Source organism: Armigeres subalbatus, chromosome 3 (genome assembly GCF_024139115.2).
Source record: "Armigeres subalbatus isolate Guangzhou_Male chromosome 3, GZ_Asu_2, whole genome shotgun sequence".
Lineage (NCBI taxonomy): Eukaryota > Metazoa > Arthropoda > Insecta > Diptera > Culicidae > Armigeres > Armigeres subalbatus.
In genome coordinates this window covers 180,402,263-180,427,251 of record NC_085141.1, presented here as the reverse complement: position 1 = coordinate 180,427,251, position 24,989 = coordinate 180,402,263, and the positions used below count along the sequence as shown (strand labels likewise).

Sequence of the window (24,989 nt, the reverse complement as noted above, 5' to 3'; positions counted from 1 at the left end):
AACGATTTAATGAGTACCAGCCACAAGCTTGCTTCGATTGGGTTAAAGGTGAATGATTCGTGGTTGGTAGCGTTGCTGCTGATGGGGCTACCAGAACACTACGAACCTATGATGTGACTTCGGATGCGGTAAACGCAAAGTTCCTTCAAGATGTGAAGCTCAAGAGGGGACCATTGAACAGCAACGATGATGGGCCACTATACACGAATAGCACGCATTCGGACAAATTCAAATCACATGCTAAGAAGAAACCCGACAAGACGTGCTTCAACTGTGGCAAGCCAGACCATTTTGCATCCAAGTGTCCGGACAGTTGCTCATCAAGACGAAATCGAAGTCGAATGGCCTCTGCAGTATCTTTGCGATCGATGATGTTCATGCGAGATGCTGGTATTTCAATTCATGAGCGACGTGTCACATGGCCAGACCTAACCAGAATTTCTTTCACGAAACAGCATTGCAGCACGCAGTGGTGACCGCGAACAATGGCAGCATTGAGGCTTTGGCGAAAGGAACGGTCACAGTGCAGATTTCACATGGTACGATCGATGTTCACGAAGTGCTAAACATTTGCGATCTTCAAGAGAGGTTATATCACGAAATTCACTGCGGACAAATGTGTGGTTCTGAACGAGACTGGTGAGCTGGTCGTTTCTGGTAAAGAAGAAAGCGGCCTATATCGATTGAATCAGCCGGAGCGAGAGTTTCTGGCAAATGGAATACAGGTATGGCATCGAGGGATGGGCCACTTGAACGATTCAATTTTGAAGCAGCTCAAGAACGTGTCCGATGGCGTGGATGTCCAAGATGAGAAGGTGGAGAATTGTATATTCTGTCTGGAAGGAAAACAATCAAGAAGACCATTTCCATTTTCCAAAACACGAATCCAGAGCAACTGAATTGCTGGAACTGGTGCATTCTGATCTTTGCGGGACTTCCATGGATGGCAGTCGATATTTCGCCACGTTCGTTGATGATGCAAGCAAAAGAATGGCAGTCTGACTACTTGCTAAAGGCCAAAAGTGAAGTCCTGGCTGCATTCAAGTTGTTTCGAGCGAAGGCGGAGCGGCACACAGGTAGAAAATTTAAAATGCTCAGGGCTGACAATAGGCGGGAGTACGTTAACAACGAATTCCGGAAGACGTTGGAAAAATATGGCATCCATCATCAGAGTAGAATGGAACGGCACAATTAAAGCCTGTCCACGTTAAATTTCGGACACCCATCATCCAATGCGATTTTTTGAAATTTTCACAAACCACTGAGAAGATCAATTTACATGACAGCTGAATCTCTCGCTTTATGTGATTCTTTCAGCGTGTTTTCATTCTTGTCCAAAGTGATAAATGGCTAGAAATCAATTAGACATTTTCTCAGTGTCCGAAATTTAACGTGGACAGGCTTTAATAGAACCATCGTGGAAAAGACTCGATGTCTTGGCGCATGCAGAAAGAATTCTGGGCGGAGGCGATATCGACGGTAGCTTATCACCAACTAGAACAATTGGAAACAAAACACCTGAAGAAATGTGGACCCGGCATAAGGCCTGATTTGAGGCACCTGAAAGTTTTCGGTACGAGTGTGATGCTTCATGTTCCAAAGGCACCAAAGACAGACACCAAAAGGGTTCCGGGTTTACCTCCCGGAGAGTCACAAGTCTTAAATCAGCCGTGACGTGGAGGTGATTAACGAGGACGATCAGGGCCTCACTTCTTGGTGTTTTCAAGAGGTTCAACTGGTGGAATTCATGAAGATATTTACTGAAGAGATCATAGTGCGCATTGAATGTCCAAATCCGAACACCAACAGTAATAATGATGAGGATAAAGAAGTAGCAAGTAACAACACGCTGGAGACGTCTAGCGATAATTTTAAAGATGCCTATTATAGCCATCACGCGCTCCCACCGCTACAATCAAGACCAGATGAAGAAAGACAACAAGGGTTGAGGCGCAGCGGTCGGTGATGAATTTATAACTTACGTTACATTTACTGGTGATGATGCAATTACCAAAACCTCCCACCCCCCGCCATCTAATCCATTGATGATTGCGGTGGATATTCCACAAAGATATGACGAGGTCATGCGGCGACCTGACCATGATTGTTGGATCGTAGCTATGAAGCAAGAGATGACATCATTGAGCGAAAACCAGATCTGGACGTTAACAAACCTACCCGAGGGACGCAAAGCCATTCGGAACAAGTGGGTTTTCGCGATTAAACGAGGACCTGATGGAAATCCGGAGCGCTACAAGGCGCGGCTTGTCATGAACGGTTGTTCACAGAATCTTGACGTTGTCTACGCGGAGGTCGACGCTCCCGTAGTACGATGTTCGACCATTATACCTGATGGCGGTGGCAACGAAGTTAGACTTGGATGTGGATTAGATGGACAAGGTTACTGAATTCTTGCAAGGCGAACCGAACCGGGTGACGTACAAATCTTAATGGTTCAACCCGAAATATTCATGTATTCAAATGGCGAGGTCTGCAAACTGATGAAGGTATTGAAGCAATCAAGCCGAATATGGAATGCGAAGCTAGACGAGGTGCTACGATAATTTGGCTTGCAGAGATTGCGGATGGACACCTGCCTGTACTGAATGCTGGATGGGGAGAAGATGCTCTTCGTGACAATATACGTGGATGACCTGTTAATTTTCACGAACGATCGACGATTGAAGCAAAAGCTTAACAATCTCTTGATGCAAAGGTTCAAAATGAACGGATTTGGGTGAGGCCACACACTGCCTCGGCATTCGAATCCAGCGGGATCGCCACGTGGTGGATCAACGGGCGTACATTAAGGAAATCGTTCGACGTTTTGGTATGTCAAATGCGAATCCGGTAACAGCTCCAGCGGATCCTAGCTGTAGACTGGAAAAGTCGAAGGCCCCGAAGAGAAAAAGAGAGAGAGAGATGTGCTGTACAAGAAAGCAGTAGGATGTTTATCGTCATGCACCTTGCCTTCTTTATTGTAAATATCAAGCAGTCCAGCTTTATGTTGCGCAAAGAATATGATTTTTGAAAATAAGAACATTTTCTTCGCTTTATGTCAAACGACCATTATGCCAGACGATTTTATGCCAAACGGTGTGGCTATTGAATATTACCCGTACTGCTATCGTAGGGGCCCTCCTTTGCCGTGCGGTAAGACGCGCGGCTACAAAGCGCGGCGGATCGGAAATTGCCTCGACTTCCCTGGGCATAAAAGTATCATCGTGTTAGCCTCATGATGTACGAATGCAAAAATGGTAACTTGGCTTAGAAAACTCGCAGTTAATAACTGTGAAAGTGCTTAATGAACAGCCCACTCGCCGTTTTTCATACAAAATGGACAACTTTGGAGATCTAGATCTCGATTGCGTGTGAACCAATTTTGCTGAAAATTTGACCGTAGCTTAGATATATGTAACTTGAATCTTACCACACCTGAGTTTCGACCATATTGATTCATAGGGTAAAAAATTATCAAATGGGTCATGACAATAGTTTTTTTTTTCTTTAGGGGAAAAGACGGCTTTGGCAGGTTTTGTTCTATTATTGGCAGGGGGGTTTTTGTCGACCGAATTTTATGAAATTTGGCCACAATATTCTTTGATATGCAAAGAATGTTTAGGCGAAATTTGAGCATAATCAGTCATAAAAAAACCCCCTGCCAATAATAGAACAAAACCTGCCAAAGCCGTCATTCCCCCTACCTATTAGAGTGATTTTTCTTCATTTAGAGCTCATCACTAAACATGAAAATACATACATTTGATTTGAAAAATTACTTAGTCAATGGTTGGGACAACATTAGTAGGTTAGCAAGGCTGTAGAGGCGCGTGTTAGAAGGTTTTTAGAGTAAAACTAGAATCCTTTTATAGTAAATCCTAATCAACGATTCGTTGGTGATATTTAATGGAGCGAACAAATCGATTCCAGTGTAGAATAAATTCAAAAGCACATTTTATTCTACATCGATTTCTACGCGGTTTTTACGCAGTTTTCTTACGAAGATTTTTAAATAAGTGTTGACCTGATTTTGTCACTCTCCGATTTTATCACGTTTTCGACCCGATTTGGACTCCCCAAAATTTTTTGAAAACTTTCGTCCTTCATTATATGTTCGTAAATAATACCGCAAACAACAACGATTTTTATGAAATAACTTTTACCGCCTTTGGTTTATTATGAATGACTTTTGAGTACCTGTGAAGGATTCTGTAAGCATTTTCAACAAAAAATAACGATGAAATTTAAATATAGAAAATAATTACCGATTTTGTCACATGTCCTATTTTATCACCCAAAAATTCACCAGAGAGGGGGGGTGTGATAAAATTGGGATATCACTGTAATAGTAAACTTTGCTTTACTCATGCTAATTTAAAACACTAACTTTGACTTCTTCCTATCATTACAGCGGATGAGGCTGCGAAGCAGGATGTTGCACCCTCGGGCGGTAACATTTCATCCAGCAGTAGCTCCAGCGATTCGTCATCGTCCAGTTCCAGCGATTCTAGCTCGAGTGATTCCAGCGACAGTGAAGCAGGTTAGGATACAATTGTTTTGTATTAGTTCGAAACGCAAACCCCGTTTTAGTGTAATGATGTATAATTGAGGAACAGCAAACGAATGGTGTGGGCCATGAGAATATTTAGAAAAAAACGCATGATGAGTACTGCAGAAAAGTCATCGGTGCGGCGCAGGAGAGCTGACAGAATGAATTTCCAAGAGCAGATCTTTAATTTAAATTTAAACTTTGACCAGCACTTATATTTTCAATTGTGGAGAGGTTCGTTGACAGACATGGGACTGTTTTCTATTATAAAGATTAAATAGAAAATATGAAGAATGTGCCCCATTTAATGTGCTCTGATTCATTGATGTGTATATTTTTCATACAACTTTTTTTTGTAATTTGCCATCTTGCTGAACCAGGAATGCATTTTTGCGCTTTGATTCAGCACTTACAACAAATTGTTTGTAGTTGTTTGAAAGCATAAGCACTTTGGCAACAACTCATGTTAGGTTTGATATTCAGAGCAATTAAAAACATAGATATGATGAGCGATAGTCTTTGAATACAATGATCATCAACATTCGATAGTAAACCATTAATACAGTTTTACAGTAGAGTAGGGATCTCTCGACATAAAGTCCATACAGCCAGAAAAGTACAGAAAAATCGTTTTCACTTTCTCTTAATACTATGCGTTTACTACAACTCTTCCTATTTCCTCGTCATACGTTTTTAAATCATAGTAAGAAACAACAAATAATTACAAGCAGTGAGGTAACATACCCTTTTATTCAATTGTTTTAGTTTATCGATTAATTGAGGTATGCACAGATTTCTTACCCGGGTGGAATATAGTTTTAAACACTGTCATTGTAGTGAACGAAGAAACATCAATTTTGTTTACTGTGCTTCAATTTGAATCTCAAATCGGGCCAAGAAATGTCAAGAGGGCAGAGCGTAAGGAAGGGGCATTTCTATAAGTCGTACTATATTCAATCAACAACAATCGCTATTCTACTACCTAGAATCTGAAAGAAAGGTTTTATTGTGTAGTAACACGCACCACTAAATGTATTATTAGTTTACGTCAAATAGAACAAACAATAATTAAATTTAGTTGCTTAAAATGCAAATCTAATAAATTTGTAAAAAAAAGGTCGCCTGAATACCATGGTTTGATACATTGCTAATAACGATCAAATGGAGCATGATCAAATAGAGCAAAGTTTCGAAATGTTTCATTTGGTAGTAAGCAATTAGTTCTTAGCAATGTGCAAAAGAAAATGAATTAGGGCGTATAAGCATTACGCCCGATTATTGCAACAACGCGTTTTCAGTTTCTGTTCGTCATATAAGTGTTTTTATTATCTTTTCTATACAATCCATAGAACATGTACAGGCGTAAGTGTAAATTTCTATTTATATAATTGTAGTAAAAGATAGAAATCGATAGAATTAGGAAGACATAGACTAAAACCATGTTGAAGATTCTTATAAACACAGTCAGAAGAAAGTGAAAACGGCATGAGAGAAAAAAATTGGCCTGCATCAAATTGGAAGCAAAAAAAAAACAAATAGTTATAATAACGACGGAAATGTAGCAAGAATTTCAAACTTCACCAACATTAAGTGGAACGTCAACTTTGCCGTCTAAAGCAAGTTGTCTGGCACCTGCATACCTTGATATACTTCCACACAACACGAAACCTGACGTTTAGCCTCTGAACGTTATCTCCTCTTTTCCGTTGTTGTAGTTATGATCATTTCGTTCATGTCAATCATCATATGTTGTGTTTTCTTTGATTTCTGTGTTTTCTCATTAGTTGATTCTACTGAAAAGCGTTTCATTCTCACTACTCCTTCAACAAATTTTCTCGTGTGTAGCAAATGTGTAACTGGGGACAGCCAACAAAACCGAAATGCACGCGTTTCTAGAAATAACATTAATTTCGAAAACTACTTCAATCTGGAAGCCTATCACAGCAATCTTATATCAAACTATGAAGTGAACAGCAATTGAATTAAACAAAATAAGCGAAAATATTAGCGACCGATTACAAGAGGTATGTTTTGATTATCTATTTTTGCTTTGTTCATGATCATGTATCTCTTTGACAATAGGGACACTCATCCTTTTCAACAATGGAGTCCGTATTACAACGAAAGTGTAGTCTACGAGAAGCACTTCTTAGCCATTAAATGAAAGGGAACACCATTTCTGTTAAATGCACATACAATAAATTAGCAAGTATCGGAATCTAATTACCCGGCGCATGCTGTAGTAGCAGATAAAGCAATCGAGACCAATATGTTTTGTTGATTTTTCTTCTCATCTTCTTATTAAGTTTTGGATCGATCGAATGGACTGTCACAAAAGTGATACTGTTTTATGTATTGAATTTAGAAACCGCAGACAATGTGTAAAGATGTTCTCAACTGCATTGAAGTTATTGGATTGGATTATTTCGTTAGCTTGTAATTAAAACGAGAGCGTTTTGCTATTGCTGGGGCAAGTATCGATTGAAAAGAATGCGGCAACATTCTGAATATCTGCTTAAATTCTTGTACTGTGGTGTAATACGTGCTTAATCGAGAAAAGATGAATAGATAACGTGAAAGTAGAGAAATTCGATTTGCGAATATCACATAGTATGAACTGATTGCGCACAACAGAAAATCACGTAAATGATAAATGAAACATTGCTACAGTAATGGAAAAGTGCAATTCGATTTATTTATTCGGCTGTCGGCGGCGCCAACCCCTTACACATTGTTTGCACATGAAAAAGTTGTGTTCTTTGTTTTTCTTATCTATTTTGAGCATGAGAAATAGTGTACATATTAAAGATTTCGTCTTCCTTGTAAAGGAATATCTTTCATACGAAATGATTGACAGCAATAGTTTTTGTTTATATGGAGCCTTACGTTTCCCATTTATTTTCCGTTTGTTTTCATTATTTACTGGGAGGGGATCAAAAATGAACAGCAAACAAAGCATAAGACAGTCAACAATCGCATTAGTGCAAGATTTGGTTTTCTTTGTCCAAGTATATATTTTGCTTTATTCATATTAGGCGACAACCGTAGATAGAGAAACTCCATTAAAATGCATATATTTATCAATTATTTTCTTCCTGGTACTAATATATTCTACGTTAGTTTAGCAGAGTTTAACGCGAATATATCCGTTAAGATTTTTATTGATTGAAAACTATAGAAATAGAATTCTCCACAAGTAATAAGGAAGATGAATTCATATATTCAGCTTCAACTGCTGCTAGTAATGGAGAGATATCGGGATTTATTACTCGTAATATTTTTCCAGCGATAGTCACAATTCAGTTTGAGTGTGACGCATGACACACTGGAAAAGCGTTCCGAGGGCCATCCATTTTATGTAATAATGTGACCCTTCGATAGTTAAGCTGAAAATTCACGGAAACATGGTGAAAGATGCGTGAGTGATTACGAAAATGTAATGTTGAACAGAGGAATACTTTCATGCACACGAACCGATTCAGTAAATCGTAACAAAACAAACCTAATTGCTTTACATAAGTGTATCCTTCCGTTTGTTTTCTTTTCAACTAGTGGCTAAGAAGTTCTCTTATTTAAACGATGATAATTAAACTTTACGATAAAGTGAAACATATGGAACAGACGCCCGTTTCGAAGCATCAGCTATTGACATAAATGTCGTCATAAATAAAATCTATGTGTTGATATAAAAAATCAAATATGTCCTGCAAATGGTTCAAACCATTTAACAACGGTTCAAAAAAAAGTTTGCTAGCTTGTGAAATACAGTTTTACAAAACCGGATACGGATACGGACGCAAAAAGAAGAATGATAACATACCCATAACAAAAAAAAACAGTAATCGTAAGCATTATTGAAGTTTATTACAAAATTAAATGAAATCTTCTATAACAACTACAGCAACAAAAGGTACAGAATATATAATAAATAAAAACGAATGATATGTTTTAATCTTAACACGAATTGCATGTTATTTATTCCGCGGAAGACCAAAGAAATGTCAACTAGTACAGATTGGCTCGGTGCAAAAGAGGTTCGCTCTTCTCGGTTTTGCTGGCTGTCACGTCAACACTCAGTTTTACTATGGTTTTGTGGAGGCTGTAAACACGTAAAGGGAAAAATTTGTTGAACGAGTTGGTGGAGTTTCCTCTCTTGTTCTGGTTGAGGTATTTATCACCTGTGAATTATTGTAGAATTTATATACGGGGAACGTTGACTAAAAGAAAATCTAATTGATTCACTTTCAGAGTCTGGTCGCCCACCAAAGAAGAAGAAGAAAGAATCGTCTTCTCCACTACATACTCCTTCAGCCAATCCGGTAAGTGTACGAGACATTTTTTTGTTTTTTTTTTAATTAAAGCGATAATTGATAAATATGTTGCATGTGATTTCTGCTTGCATGAATATTACAGTGCGTTGCTTAACAGAGGTAGGAATAACAATCGTTTGTTATTGCGTGGGATTTGTATATGGTTAAAAGAAATGTCGCTATCATACACAAACGAGATCCCTGAAGACCAAATAAATATGTGCATCACTATTGTTGGATCCCGTTTTTTACCATTTGCTTCCATCTAAAAGATGCAAAAGGTGGGTCAGCTAAAAGCAAATTATAGTCGTTCCATACTCTTCCAACCATCACTCATAAGTATTAACAAGAATAATAAGAACTAGAGCGTAGTGTGGTAGATATTACTCCATAACGGGACTAATATAACATAGATGATAATATTCTTGTATTCGGCAACTGAAATTTGAACTTGTTCGCATATTAGGGCCTAATATGTTGCTCTGTGCAGGTATGACCATATTATCCCATAGAGAGTGGGTTTGAAAAAAAAAGTTATGATAAATTCAGATTTGTAGCAGTGCGAACATGTACATGTACAGTAATAAATTTGTGTGCATATTCAATTCAAATCTGATTCAAATCAAAACTGATTATTAAAATGCAATTTTGACCTGTATTTTAGTCAGTTTTGCATTAAAATCTTATTCATAAGCTTCAAATCTTATAATAATTCTGCCTATGTAGCAAAAATTTACATTTTCAAAATGCGGTTTTCACGTTGAGGCATATGTGGAGCATTGTCTTAAAGATCATATCGACACTGTTGTTTCATGAGGGCAAATGTCGCAAACGTAAACAATGCCTTCTCCTGCAAATTCCTCAGCAACAAGGACCACTTCCAGCTAACAAATATTTGGAACTGGTGGAGATCCGCGCCTTCTATCGAACGGAAGTGGAAAATACCGTCAGAAGTCTCTAATCTTCTTGAAATTAGCAGAAAAAGTCAATGTTTACGTTTGCGAGTTACGCCCTTATGAAACAACATTGTCGATATAACTTTGACATGATAAAACTTGTCAGTAAGCTCAAATTGAGGGTGGCTTTTATTGGCCCGTATGTTCATATTGCCCCTACTGTAGGGTCAGTATTATATTTGAGAGCTACTGCCAGTAGTTCAAACCATGGTACGAATTTAGTTCAAACCATGCACAGTGTAGTTTTTTTTGTCTTTATTATCGAGACTTTTATCATTCTGACTAAGATCGCTTCCTTTTTCCTGAAATCCAGCAGTTCCTTGATTCCTCCAGTTCCATTGAATAGCATCCTGGCAGCTTTCTTATCCTTCCTGGCTTGCTCAACTTCGTCCGTCCACCAGTATTTCGGCGTTTGTTCTTCTGTTTGGAATACTTCAAGGTCATTAGGTTTTTCCGTTACAGATCTGAGATGGTACATACGCTATCAGCACCCACACGTTTTTAATCTCTTCGAAGAGTGCTTTCCTGTTAATGAGATGTTGTGGTTTTCGCGAAATATCTAATTAAACCACTGTCTCCAAGGCCACATGGGGACTGCCACCTTCAAAGTCCAGACCGGTTGTAGTCTTATCTAGAAGCAATGCAGATGACACCAGTACTAGGTCAATGGCTAAAGGGCGCCTATTCACATCGACCGGGTAAAAAGTTGGTTGTCCATTATGCAAAATGACAAGATTTTCATCGTTCACCAGATCGAACAATATCGAACCTTTTCCATCCGAATGTCGCGAATCCCATGAGAAATGGTGGGGGTTGAAGTCCCCTCCAATTATCACCTTTCTGAATCCGGCAACCTGACGAAAGATTTGTTTTAACTGGCTCTCGAAGTCGGTAACGATTATACTTGGCGCCACATACAGCGATACCACCAGTATATTCGCAGCCAACAGATGACGACCAACCGCTTGAATTCTACGGAAATTAGGTAGCTGAACTGCTCTTGCCTTAATTTTCTTGTTTATAAATACTCTTGCACCTCAATATCCGTCGTTGTTTGATTTCAAAAATGAGAAAAACCCTGGTATTTTGTATTTTGGCTCTAATTCTAGTTTACTCCAGCACTCTGAGATGAAAGCTATGTTATAGTTCTCTTTGATTTACACTCATGTTGGCTCTTCCTTGTGGTTTTCTAAACTCTGAATGTTTATTTAACTTCCGAATCTGATATTTACTTCTGAATCTGATATTTACTACGGATTCGTCTCTCAGCCTGTTCCTACTTCGCGATCTTTCTTCGCTCTTCTTTTCGGTGTTGATCTTTCTATTCACCGCGCTCAGGAATTTGGACACGCCGTCTGCTACGCTGCTACTGGCACTGGCGTCCGATAGTTGTTGATTTATCTCCTGTGATCGTTGGTCTGCCGTTGTCTGTGCCCACCTCTCAAAGTCCGTAACACGAAACTCGTTGTTGCTTGGTTCCCCGAATGTTTTTTCTTCTTATCTGCGAAAACTTCGACTTGATCCGCAATCACCACGTCTTCTAGCGGTCGCTTTGTCTTCTGAGGTTTCGGCCTGAAGCTGGGTTTCGCTGTGTATTATTTATTTATTTATTTATTCAGACTAAGACCGAAGTGGCCTGTGCGGTATATAAAGAGTCTTCTCCATTCGGCTCGGTCTATGGCTACACGTCGCCAAAAACGCAGTCTACGGAGGGTCCGCAAGTCATCTTCCACCTGATCGATCCACCTTGCCCGCTGCGCACCTCGCCTTCTTGTGCCCGTCGGATCGTTGTCTAGAACCATTTTCACCGGGTTATTGTCTGACATTCTGGCTACCTTTCCTTTCGAAAACTCCGAGTGCACGTTGGTCCTCCACGAGCATCGTCCAGGTCTCGTGTCCGTAGAGGACTACCGGTCTAATGAGCGTTTTATAGATTGTCAGTTTGGTACGGCGGCAAACTCTGTTCGATCGGAGCGTCTTGCGGAGTCCAAAGTATGTACGATTTCCAGCCACTATGCGTCCCCGAATTTCTCTGCTGGTATCATTTTCGGCAGTCACCAGTGAGCCCAAGTACACAAATTCTTCTAAAACCTCGATTTCGTCACCACCGATGACAACTCGCGGTGGGTGGCTCACATTGTCTTCTCTTGAACCTCTTCCTATCATGTCTTCGTCTTCGACGTGTTGATGACTAGTCCGATCCGCTTGGCTTCCCTCTTCAGTCTGATGTAGGCTTCCTCCATCTTCTCAAAATTACGTGCCATAATATCTATGTCGTCGGCGAAGCCAAATAGCTGGACGGACTTATTGAAAATTGTACCACTCGTGTTAATCCCTGCTCTTCGTATTATCCCTTCCAAAGCGATGTTGAATAGCAGATACGAAAGACCATCACCATAACCCTCTGCGGGTTTCGAAGGGACTCGAGAATGCCCCTGAAACTCGAACTGCGCACATCACCCGATCCATCGTCGCTTTAATCAACCATGTCAGTTTATCCCGAAATCCGTGTTCGTGCATTAGCTGCCATAGCTGATCCCGATCGATTGTATCATATGCGGCTTTGAAGTCGTTGAATAGATGATGTGTGGGCACGTTGTATTCGCGGCATTTCTGCAGTACCTGGCGAACGGCGAACACCTGGTCTGTGGTGGAGCGTTCGCCCATAACACTCGACTGGTACTGCCCCACGAACTCCCTAGCAATTGGTGCTAGTCGGCGACATAAAATTTGGGAGAGTAATTTGTAGGCGGCGTTCAGCAATATGATTGCGCGGTAGTTGCTACAATCCAGCTTATCGCCCTTTTTGTAGATGGGACACACGACACCTTCCATCAACTTCCTCCTCCCAAATCTTGGTAATGACCCAGTGCAGCGCTCTCATTCATTTATTTAGTTAACATCTAAACAGATAACACTGAATCAACAATTTGACGCCACAATGCACGGTTCGAGGCCGCATCTCTCCATCCTCGGATACGCCCCACGCTCGCCAAGTCGTTTTGCACCTGGTCTGCCCATCTCGCTCGCTGCGCTCCACGCCGTCTCGTACCTGCCGGATCGGAAGCGAACACCATCTTTGCAGGGTTGCTGTCCGGCATTCTTGCAACATGTCCTGCCCATCTTACCCTTCCGGCTTTAGCTACCTTCTGGATACTGGGTTCGCCGTAGAGTTGGGCGAGCTCATGGTTCATTCTTCGCCGCCACACACCGTCTTCTTGCACACCGTCAAAGATGGTCCTAAGCACCCTTCTCTCGAATACTCCGAGTGCTTGCAAGTCCTCCTCGAGCATTGTCCATGTCCGTAGAGGACAACCGGCCTTATAAGCGTCTTGTACATGACACATTTGGTGCGGTGGCGAATCTTTTTCGACCGCAGTTTCTTCTGGAGCCCGTAGTAGGCCCGACTTCCAAAGATGATGCGCCTTCGTATTTCACGGCTAACGTTGTTGTCAGCCGTTAGCAAGGATCCGAGGTAGACGAATTCCTCGACCACCTCTGCAGCGCTCTAGCCAGTTTAAATAGCTCTCCTGGTAGTTGGTCAACCCCAGGGGCTTTGTTGTTCTTCAGCCGGCCAATCTCCTTCTGGATTTCCTGGAGATCCGGAGCCGGTAGAATTATGTCCTGCGCGCGTTCCTCCAGGTCCATCACCATACCGCCATCTTCGTCTGCCACATCGCCATTCAGGTGCTCTTCGTAGTGCTGCCGCCACCTTTGGATCACCTCACGCTAGTTCGTAAGAAGGTTCCCGTTTATGTCCTTACACATATCAGGCTGTGGCACTTGGCCCTTACGTGAACGGTTCAACTTCTCATAGAACTTTCGTGCGTTATTAGCGCGGTACAGTTGCTCCGTCTTCACGGTCTCGATCTTTCTGCTGACGCTTTTTCCTCCGGAAAATCGAGTTTCGTCTGTTCCGCGCCTGTTTATATCGTGCGTTTTCGCTGAGTACTCTATGGTGGCAAACATGGTGGAGTATGATTGTGGCAAGGCTAGTTACTCTTTCTCGTTCGATAGTATGTCTTACCGAATTCTTGACCGATTTTGGGTCAAGATAGGATTCTGTTCTTTGGCCTCCAGGGCCTCATGGTCGTTCGTGCCACTATAATTTTGATGTTTTGTTGTCGAATTCGTTCTGGACAGTCCTTAGGGGAAGGAATCCAGCGCATTACTTCCGAAGTAATGGTAGTAGTATCTGGAGAAAAATCCAACTTCGGTATAAAAAGCGTACTGTGTTCCGGATGGACAATACGATGGCGACTGCCCCATCTTGGTGGTCACTTCCACACTTGTTCTATCGGGTTTTGCACAGTAGCAAATGTACGTAGACTCCGTTTCTTACTACCACTTTATCACGCCAGAGATTTCTACACCGGGTACTATTTTATTTATTCCGAATTGAACTGTCCCGTCAAAATTTTTTATTCGCTCAATCGATTCTTTGCCTTATTTAAGGTCAACTTTCCCAAAGAACTCATATTTTTTGACGCCTCTAAGTATTTTTCAAATTTAAAACCAAAATCGTAAAAAAGCTGTTTTTTATAATTGGCCCAACCGGGCTTTTGCTGCTCCTAATAAAGAAATAATAATAATAACAAAGATTTTGAACGAACATCGGGTGAATTTTTTAGGCCGGTTCACACGTGCAGCAATTTTTCGGTTTTTGTAAATATGGGTTCTTTAGGAAAGTTGACCTTAAATAAGCCAAAGAATCAACTGATAGAATAAAACGAGATACAATTTTTGACGGGAAAGGTCAATTTACCCGAAAAAATAGAATTTTTGCCCTTCAAAAAATAACAGTATGGCGAATTGGCGTCACACCGAAAGTACAGTTCGCAATGTGGAAATATTAAGGGAAAACTCAATCGTCGCGAGAGCTCACTTCAGTTTTAGAAACACGGAATGCCTTCAAAACGTTACAAGAAAATTTCAATCGAATAATGTTTGGGGTATGAGGGGTTAGAAATTCAATAATCTTGGGATTGACTGTTTTAATAATTGTTTTGTATTCTTCAAAATATACTGGCGGTCTTCACCTCATCAATAGCATCACGTATAAGGGATCTGGCAACCTGAAAACCAAAACGCGGGCCTGTGATTAATCTAACCACCTTGATATATTAGCTTTTAGTATATTACGGCTATTGACGACTAATTTAACATCATCTAGTAAAAATATTATTATGGGTATTTCTTAATATTTTCCATCGCTAGAATATTAGTCTTATTTCTTAATTACAGAAATCAATTATCGCTACCTTTGTCTTGTTTTGACTGATTGACGCCTGAACTAATTCTATTGTTTTGTTGTCTCCCCGTTTTTATTTTCATTGGTAACAGATAATACCTGCAACAACCGCAACAAATACCACGACCGCCACAGCACAGAACATTGCAGTGTCGTCGGTGCCATCCACCGTTCCTAATAGTAATTCGTCCCTGCCTAACACTGCGCCGACTACATCTACATCCACTATTGCATCTCAAGCGACGCCCAAAACCCCATCAACACCTTCTGTAGTTCCTTTATCAACACCGGCAGCTTTAACGACAACGATACCGACTGGTCCTACTTCGCCAAATATCCCGACCGCAACTACAACAACCTTAGCGGTCACTCCGAATGTCCCTCAAACACAAACAACTGCAATAGTTCCCACGGCACAATCCACCCCCATACTATCGCAAACAACTCAGCCGACGTCGCAGTCGAGCCTTCCACCAACGGCATTACTCGGTACTAGTGGTGTTGTGAATAACAGTCTGAGTAACAATAGCATCAATTGCAATAACAATAACAGTAATAACAGCAACCAAGTTCCATTACCAACACCATCACCAAATACGACAACAATGTTACCTTCCAATTTGTTGTCCACTAGCAGTAATAGTATGAATAACATCAACAATGTTACACAGCAACCGCAACAGCCCAACCAACAACAATCTCAATCCCAACTGGGTCAGCCTAGTAATAATGGTTTATCGTCCAGTAATACCAACGGTATGAGCAATGCGCTCAACATACCGACATCGCAGATATCGGCGGGCTTGGCAGCAATCAACAGTCTTGCCAACATGGCGACCGCGGGCATGCAGCAGCATATGCAACTATCTCAACCGCAGACTCAACAGCCGATGGGAAAACAGTCATCGAATCAATCAGCTCACATGCCTCTACAGTTGCCAGCAGTTGGAGTTGGACGTTCATCCGTAAATAACCCACAGATGCATGCAATGGCTAATTTTCTAGATCCCTTGGAACATTCGTTGGCCTCGTTCGAGAAGAATGATCAAACGGCATTAGGCCTAAGTTTTCTTAACGATTTTAAGCAGGAATTATCTGCGAGCAATCTTCAAGCCCACGCAAATTTACTGCCATCGATCGATCTAATGTCGCATTTTCAAAACCAGATGGTGCACTCCAATAACGGCTTCAATAACGACTTCAACGGGAATGGACCATTGAACGGCATGGGAAGTCTCGCAACTAGTGTTGGCATGAGCCAAATGCTAATGAATTCCATGGTGAACAGCAATCCGAACCTGGGAAACGTCGGTATGCAGTTGTTCGACCCGCTACAAAACTTTATGCGACCTTCTAGTTACCAAAACAATCCCAATATGAACGATCCTACTATTGATCTAACAGGTAGCAGGACCAGCGTGGCTCCGGTGGTTCCGAAGAAGGAAGAAGGTAAATTTATGTTAACTCCTAAGCCAATCGAAGACCTGTTAATGAATCCCAACGACAAGAAGATAAGCGGAACGCCCCCGGACGGGAAGGGTGCGTTTGCGCATGCCTTCAAGTCCTCGGCGCATGATCAAAGTCTGAAGAGCGCTTGGTCCCAGCTAGCATCGGCGGGCTCTCCGCAGAATACTCCTACCTCAGCAAAGCAAAAACCGGCAATGGACACGTTCCAGGCGTTCAGAAATAAAGCGAAAGAAAAGCTGGACCGACAGAAGTTTCTGCAGCAGCAGGAGTTGAAACGCTCGCAAAAGGAACAAGCCGAAAAGGAACTCAAACGACAGCAGGAACAGCAGCAGAAGGTCAAACAGGAGGATATCAACAATGGACGGTAAGTTTGAGTAATATTAGTTTTCATATTTTAAAGAAGTCGCATTTTACATTTGGTGGGCCACAATCAGTGTCAAACTTTTCGGGTTCGCGACCCCCCTTACGATTAGTCATGAATTTGTCGTGCTGAAATCAAGAACCAACATACATTCTTTTATTTCAATATTTTTAATCATTCTGATATTCTATTCTTCAGCAGTGTACGATATTTTTACTTGCATTTGTGGTAGGGACAAGGGGCAATATGGACACCCTAAGGTTTTAATCAATTTTAGGTGATTTAAATTGAATATAATTCGGATTTCTAGCAATTACATGATACTATTACTCGTTAACTACCAGTTCTGTTTTGAATCGTATTGAAAATAAGGCAATTTCAATCAAATAGGACGATTTTGTAATAGTTAATTTTTCACTACTCTCGGGGAGATAGCGGGGTAGATTGGACACCCCCATGGGGCAGTATGGACACCCTTATAAAATGAGAAGAAAATTATCTCACTTGTGATTATATACCATTGAAACCTATTTTATGGATCATCCAACATAAATATTACCCAATTGTTCATCTTCCTGTCATAATTTTGTATGAGACACCTAAAATTGTGTTTGGATCATCAACATCCGAAAATCTATTTTCCTCTTCTTAAGCGAGGTCATATATGGTCGTTTTCTATATTAATTCCATGACGAATAGAGGAAGATTGATTACGTAACGCAAAAATATGCCACTTTCAGCCGGCCTCATACATGTATGTCAAACTTTTTGTATGAAGCATATGATTGTTTTTATATGGATCCTCACACTTATTGCAAGACGGGGCTACCCCGTTTGGCATAAAGTCATTTGGCATAAAGCCGTTTGGCATAAAGTCGTTTGGCATAATGGTCATTTGGCATAATAGTCGTTTGGCATAATGGTCGTTTGGCATAACGCAATGAAAATGATCTTATTTTCGATATTCATATTCTTTGCGCAACTTAAAGCTGGACTTCAACATATACTTCTTGATATTGACAATAAAGAAGGCGCATGTTTTCAAAAAAGGCATCATCAACTCTTGCATTATTCCGAGCAATCGCGTAATATAAAAAAAAGGATGATTTCCCTTTTTGCATTGCACCGAGCAAATGCTCCCTTCAAAGGAAGGCATTATCAACTTCTTTGGATTATCCTGAGCAATCGCGTATATTAAAAAAAGGAATCATTCCCCCTTTTGAATTGCTCCAAACATTTCGGTGTTGAACTTAGTCTGTAGATTAAAAAAACACCTTTATAAAGAATAAAAAAAAAAAAAAAAAATTGCTCCAAACAAACGCGTGCTTTAAAAGAAGGCATCATCAACTCTTTTTCATCATCCTGAGCAATCGCGTAATATAAAAAAGGAATTATTTCTCCTTTCGCATTGCATCAAGCAAACACGTGCTTTAAAAGAAGGCATCATCAACACTTTCGCATTATCCCGAGCAAATCGCGTAAATTAAAAGCAGGAATTATCTCCTCCCTTTTTGCATTGCACCGAGCAAATGCGAGCTTCAAAAGAAGGCAGCATCATTTTTTTTTGCATTATCGCGAACAATCGCGTAATTTAAAAGAAGGAATGATCTTCTGTTTGCATTGCTCCGAACAAACGCGTGCTTTAAAAGAAGGCATCATCAGCTCTTTTTTATTATCCCGAGCTATTGCGTAATTTTAAAGAAGGAGTATCCTCCCCTTTCGCATTGCACCGAGCAAACGCGTGATATAAAAGAAAGGCCATATCACGTGTTTCGTCTATGTCGAGCAACCGTTTGATTAAAAAAAATGATGCGAACAAAAATTCAATAAAATAGAATTGCCTTTACTTACACTTTTTGGGGAATAATACGTTCTGAGGAATGGTCTCCTCGGAATTAGTAAATATATTCTTGAAAAAAGATTCAAATGATACGGTTTTCGACAGAAAGTTTTCTGGGAAATTGTAAAGAACCTAAATCTTTGATAAGAACATCAATTATTAAAGTGTAGTCATTTAAACTGAAAGAACAGCCTATGTACAAATCTCGGGTACTTATTCAAAAGGACGTATGTGATTTTGTAAACAAAGATTCAAACGTCGATTTGTCTAATCTTATAGCACTCCCACGCAAACCATCACCACATATAGGTAGGAGAAGCCTTCGGCAACCTGTTCCTTTTGAATAAGTACCCGAGAAATGAAGGGAAAAATCATATTGTAATTATAACTTACATAAATGCCAATAACAACTTTTCTGAAAGAATTGTAATTTTTCTGAGTATACACCCTATTCTTTTTTACACGGGGGATGCGTTCCGTGTTAAAAAAGTTTTCAGTTCAAAATTTGAAAATCCGTGTAAAAAAAGTTTTATGATTTCTCGACGAATCATGCAAAATGGAGCAACTTGGCAAAAATGTTGTATGGGATTTTTTTTTACACGGCCCTGTAAAAAAAATCCGTGTAAAAACAGAATCGGGTGTATATTGTTTTTAATCAATTATGCCAAACGACCATTATGCCAAACGACTATTATGCCAAATTAGTTTATGCCAAACGGCTTTATGCCAAACGGCGTACCCCTTTGCAAGACCCCTTATCAATTGTCTCTACTCTAAGCATTGCATAATATACTGGCATCGTCAATCCTTCCAATGATTTGTACCGATCAACTTGCCAACGAGATTGCCAAGTCTTTACAAAACACATCCTTTTTTGTTGCACTTTCAGCGACTTCTATGGTATATATGTCATGTACTGGAACTTTTATAGCGATTTATAATTCCGCACCATAATAACACGATATGAAAGCCTAGTTCGATGAGTTTGAGGTTATGTTTTTAATTTTTAAGGTGTCAGTTCTACCCCCATATAGAGTATTCAGTTTGCCCCAACAGGTGAACAAATTTAAAAACTTTTGGAAATTTTGTAAAAATCAAGGAAACTTGTCATAAATGCATGCCAGAGCACTGTAAATAACAGAATTTTGCTATGGGATGACCAATAATTGAGAAATCATCTTCTGTGGTAAAGTAAAGCTTATTTTATGGGAGGTGAAACTTATAATTTTTAACCATTTGGAAGACATTCTAACTTTTTTGTCAAATTTATGCGCTAAGAAAATAAAACAATGGATTCTACGCTATAAATTAGTTGTTTATGAAAGGATTATAGAGTTCGCTGCATTGAAAGTAGAAAAATGATTGAATTAACAAGAATATTGGGGGTGTCCAATCTGCCCCGGGTGTTCATAATGCCCCCTGGTCCCCTACCAGTTCGATATACGAGATTGTGCGTTTGATAAAGCGAATCGTCCTCAGTGTTTGATCTGTTTCTTGCTTTGGAGTTTATCTGGAGATGTGTTGAAAATCCATTCTCGCAAAGCTATGTAGAAGCAAATGCTATTAGAATCTTAAAAACTTGAAACGCGACTTTGGGATACGCTTCAAATAATGCCCTTTACCATTAAACCCTTTCGCGTATACAAATATTTATTCCAATCTATTCTGAATTTCATCTGGAAGACTAGCCAGTATAAACAAATGCGAATTACGAACTAATGAAGCATCTTGAAAGCATCCATGAAAGTATCGATCAAATTATTGCTCAAGTGAGTTAAGATGAGCCCTGAGTTCCAATTCGAGATCCGTATATAAGTTGATTCTTCCTCAATCAAACTGCACAGTTTATCGAACGCTGTAATATTTCCGACATTAGCATTGCGTCGTTCAAGGGAAAAATATTGAAAAACACGCACATTGAGTAGCCGTTTAACAAATATAATTTAAACGTACAGTCGATCCATAATCAGTAAAGTTCGATTCTTTTATTTCTCGAGAAGCACAAGTCAGACTTGAAAAGTTTACAGCAACTTAATGGCGACTGAATCTGGTTACAAATGAGTTGGAGTAACTTATGTGAAAAAGCGACGGAGCCCTACAATCGCTCGTTTCATGTTCGAGTCCTGGTAACGGCATGCATTTTTTCACTGCGTGGTGAAGCCGGTGAAGCAGATTCCACTAATTTGTTCGGTAAAACAGTGATGACTGATAACTATGAAAATTAAATTTGTTATTTGCTTACATAACATGTACCGTGACCTGCCCTAATTCCGCGCATCGCCTAATACCGTGGTTTTCATCAAATTATCAGAACCTGGCTATTATGGACATCGTATTATTTGGTGAAATGTTCAAACATATTGTGTATAGGCGATGCGCGGAATTAGGGCAGGTCACGGTATAACAGAATGTGTTATCAACTTGGTCTCAGTGTTAACTTAATAAGCTATCATTTAGTTATTTCAGGAACGAAATTCTGTTATACTGTAACTTGTGTTACGTTGGCTGTTGATTGAACCAAATTGATGACAAACTAAGTTATCAAAATGTTAGGTAACCGGATAATAGAATTTGTTATCAATAATTTATCCAACTTTGCTCGGGATGTGTGCTGCTAGGGTCAGTAGGGTGACGATAGTGTTTTGGACATCTTGAATATATTTTGGACTTTTGGCTATATTTTGTTTATTAAGTTACATAAATATAGCGTGCTGTGCCCTTATTCCAATAAGCGCCTAATTCCGTTCACGCAAGACAAAATAATAAATTATGAAGATTTTTTGTATAAAAATAACAGACACATATTTTTGTACTTTTCTTTTGTTATGTATGCATGAAATGAAATGAAAAGCAGCGTCATTTTAAGCGATTAAGAGTGAAAATATCAACAAAATTTATTGTTCGTCACTACAGGCGCCATTTTTGACTGTTTTCATTAACCCACTTGCTAAGAACGTCTGTCATAATATTTAAGCATTTTTAGGTGAAAATTTGCCCTGAATATGAAATAACAAGCATAACAAGATATAACAGGTAACATTGTAATGTATTACTTAATCGTTGTCTGTATTTTACCGATGTATTTTAACCCGATGTTTTTTGGCGAGTTTTGAGTCCACTATGAAAATACTGCCGTTTCTAAGCTACGAATTAAGATAAGACTCTAGTCAAAATTACTTTAAGGGAAAAGTGGGAAACTCCGATAGTGAATCGTATCTGTCCTTAACTGTGGTACCTAATGCTCCTGGGAAGCTAGCATTAATGTTCATTTTGAGCTCGTTAAAATCTCGAATGGTAAGTGAATCAAACGAAATAACAGCCAACTTGGCTACACTAGGGAAATATCATTCATTGTATTTTAAATTTGGAAGAAAATATTTTAAGTTTTTTATTTGCAATAAGGCCGATACAAATATTAAATTTATTTTATGTCCGACAGCTCTCGAAAGGTACGAGGGGGGAATAAAAAATAACAAGGAAACAAAAAGAATGTCCAAAATGAAATTATTCCATAGAAAATTTAAAAATAATGGAAAACGATAGCAAAGAATATTTAGATAAAGCAAAGAACATGAATATTTGTAACATATTTATCCAGTAGTGAATATAGCACAAACTTATAATTTAAAAAAAATGCTGGAACTTATTTCTGTACAATATTTTGTTTTTTTTTTCTGGAAAAGTGCTGTTTTTGCTGACGGACTCTAAACTGTTGAATCAATAACAACAAAGTCAAGTATGAAACTCAAGCTGGTTGAATAAATAGGGGCAATGGTCAGATGTACTTTTGAAATCACAGACGTGTTGTCTGAACTTGACTGTTCTAAGAAGTTCTTGCATAGGTTCGGAATCGCAGACTTTCCGGACTTACTATACTTTCTTTGTTAAGGTTTCGTCGTCAGATCCTAGGTTTTCTCTGTTACGATATCCTGTCGGATTCCTTTCCAGCGCTTGCTTGCAGATTTCTTCTCTTACGTGGTGCGTGATTGGCCTACGTCCATTCACATTGTGGAGATGCTGTTGATATCGGATTTCGATGGGTTAGGAACAAAAGGTCGAAAGACAAAAGGTCGAAAGGACAAAAGGTCGAAAGACAAAACATCGAAAGACAAAAGGTCGAAGGGACAAATGGTCGAAAAGGACAAAAGGTCGAAAGGGACAAAAGGTCGAAAGGACAAAACGTCGAAAGGGACAAAAGGTCGAAAAGGATAAAACGTCGAACGGGACAAAAGGTCGAAAGAAACTAAAGATCAATAGGATCAAAAGGTCGAAAGGGACAAAAGGTAGAAATAGACAAGAAACTGAAACGAAGAAAGTCAACCTTGCACCAAAGTTGCACTACACAGTTAGCAAAAACTCTACTCTTTTATTTTTCACTATTTTTAACAATTAAATAAAATTCATTCAGTGAGTACAACTAATAGATGAATGTTGAGTTTCCTTAATGTCACTTCGACTGTCAAAATGGTGCTCGCCGCAAATCAAATACACCAGCGTATATTACACGCCGGTGTATTTTCAATGTGTGCGCCTGCGTGGCTGCGGAGTACACTATTTTGGCAGATCGAAGTGACATTCAGAAAACCTAGATATTCATCTATTATTTGAACTCATTGAATGAATTGTATTTAGTTGCCAAAAATAGTTTAAAATAAAAGAGCAACTTTTTTGCCAACTATATAGGACAACTCTGTCGCGCAATACAAGTTTTATTTATTTCCTAAATGAACAATCTTTTTTATCTCTAACAGAACTATCTAGATATTCATAATATTGTTTCATAGTAATTACTCCTTCTTTGAAAATTGCTCATTCTTCAACTTTGATTGATATGATGAGTGTGTTATTTCTGCTTGAAGTTAAATGCATTTCTTAAATTCTTCTTGCTATCAACTTGTTCTTGATCGACCTTTTGTCTCTTTCGACCTTTTGTCCTTTTCGACCTTTTGTCCCGGTCGACCTTCTGTACCTTTCGACCTTTTGTCCTTTCGACCTTCTGTCCCTTTCGACGTTTTGTCCTTTCGACCTTTTGTCTTTCGACCTTTTGTCTTTCGACCTTTTGTCCTTTCGACCTTTTGTCTTTCGACCTTTTGTCATAGATTCGATTTCGATGACGTTGACATCGGTTGATGAACACTCGCAAATCTATGTGATCTCTGCTAATACGCACCAATTCTCACTGGAGATTTCACAGATTTCACGTTAGAGTTCCGTATTCGGGATTTAGTGCATTGTCTGAACCGATTGCATCTCCATGTTCGATGTTGATCTTGGTCCGCCCCCCGTTGTTGGCTGGTTTTGGTTTTCGACTTTCTCCACTGTTTGCCCGGCTACCGCTCTGTAGAATTTGTTAACATCCAACGTATTGGTCTTGTTGACGTTTATGAGTGGGAGCGTGCGTAGGTCATTCAGTTTACTCTACATGGTTGAGCGCTGAAACGTTGATAAATCAGTATCATCATCTGGATTGAGGTCGTTCGATTGCTCTATGGTGGTGGGCTGCTAGAGCGGGCCATGATTTCGTCGATTACGATGGCCAATTACGATGGGACAGCAACAAAGATATGAAACATCCATCCTAGCTTCACTCTAGCAATTCCATTCTGCAGGACTCTGTGGTCAATCAGTACCAAATAGAGGGGCTCTTGAAATTCATTGTCCTGCTTCAAGATGATGCAAAGCGTGACAGAATGGCTCTGACTTGATCGTGCGCGGCGGAATCCTGCCTGCTGCCTTCAGAGAATTGTGAACCTTTCCCTATCAAAGAAGTTGTTCTAAGTGGTCGAGCCAACGTTTCAGCTGATCAGTTGGATCGGTGAGTGACTGACATGTCGCGTCTTTCTCTGGCATCCAAGGATTTGTCCTTGCTCCAATCATGCGTCGTGAAATATCGTAGAGGAGGCTATTATCGCCGGTTGTTTCGGCTTTCCTCCCATCGTCGACCGGGGAGTCCACCTGCGCCCGTTTCTCCCGTCTGCAGCCAGCAGCGTTTGACTTACTTCTCTAGAGCCGCTTTTAGTTGACAAGTCTAGTATTTGGCTCCTCTAGTAATGGACACTAAGCGGCGAGGCGGCTCTGTTCCAGTGTGGGGATGTAATGCCAATAAGAAGAAGAAGTAATGGATCAGCTGAAAATGGAGACGGTGCCCGTAATAAACGCATCGCTGAAATCCCAATCGATCATCATCTTCTAATTGACGAGATCCGACAACGCATTGCTCGGATTCAGCGTCGGGAGTAGAGGTACGGGCAACGA

At 40.0% G+C, this 24,989-nt stretch overlaps 1 protein-coding gene across 7 annotated transcripts in view; it reads left to right on the top strand.

Moving 5' to 3' along the window:
* The window catches only part of LOC134224889 (homeotic protein female sterile-like), an 87,488-nt gene that overhangs the window by 55,348 nt on the left and 7,151 nt on the right, over positions 1–24,989 (top strand). For all 7 annotated transcript variants that reach the window (XM_062704533.1, XM_062704532.1, XM_062704534.1 and 4 more), the window contains 3 exons: positions 4,412–4,540; positions 8,798–8,868; positions 15,159–16,897. In XM_062704533.1, the coding sequence (XP_062560517.1) occupies positions 4,412–4,540; positions 8,798–8,868; positions 15,159–16,897 (1,939 nt within the window). The remainder of the gene's footprint in view (positions 1–4,411; positions 4,541–8,797; positions 8,869–15,158; positions 16,898–24,989) is intronic.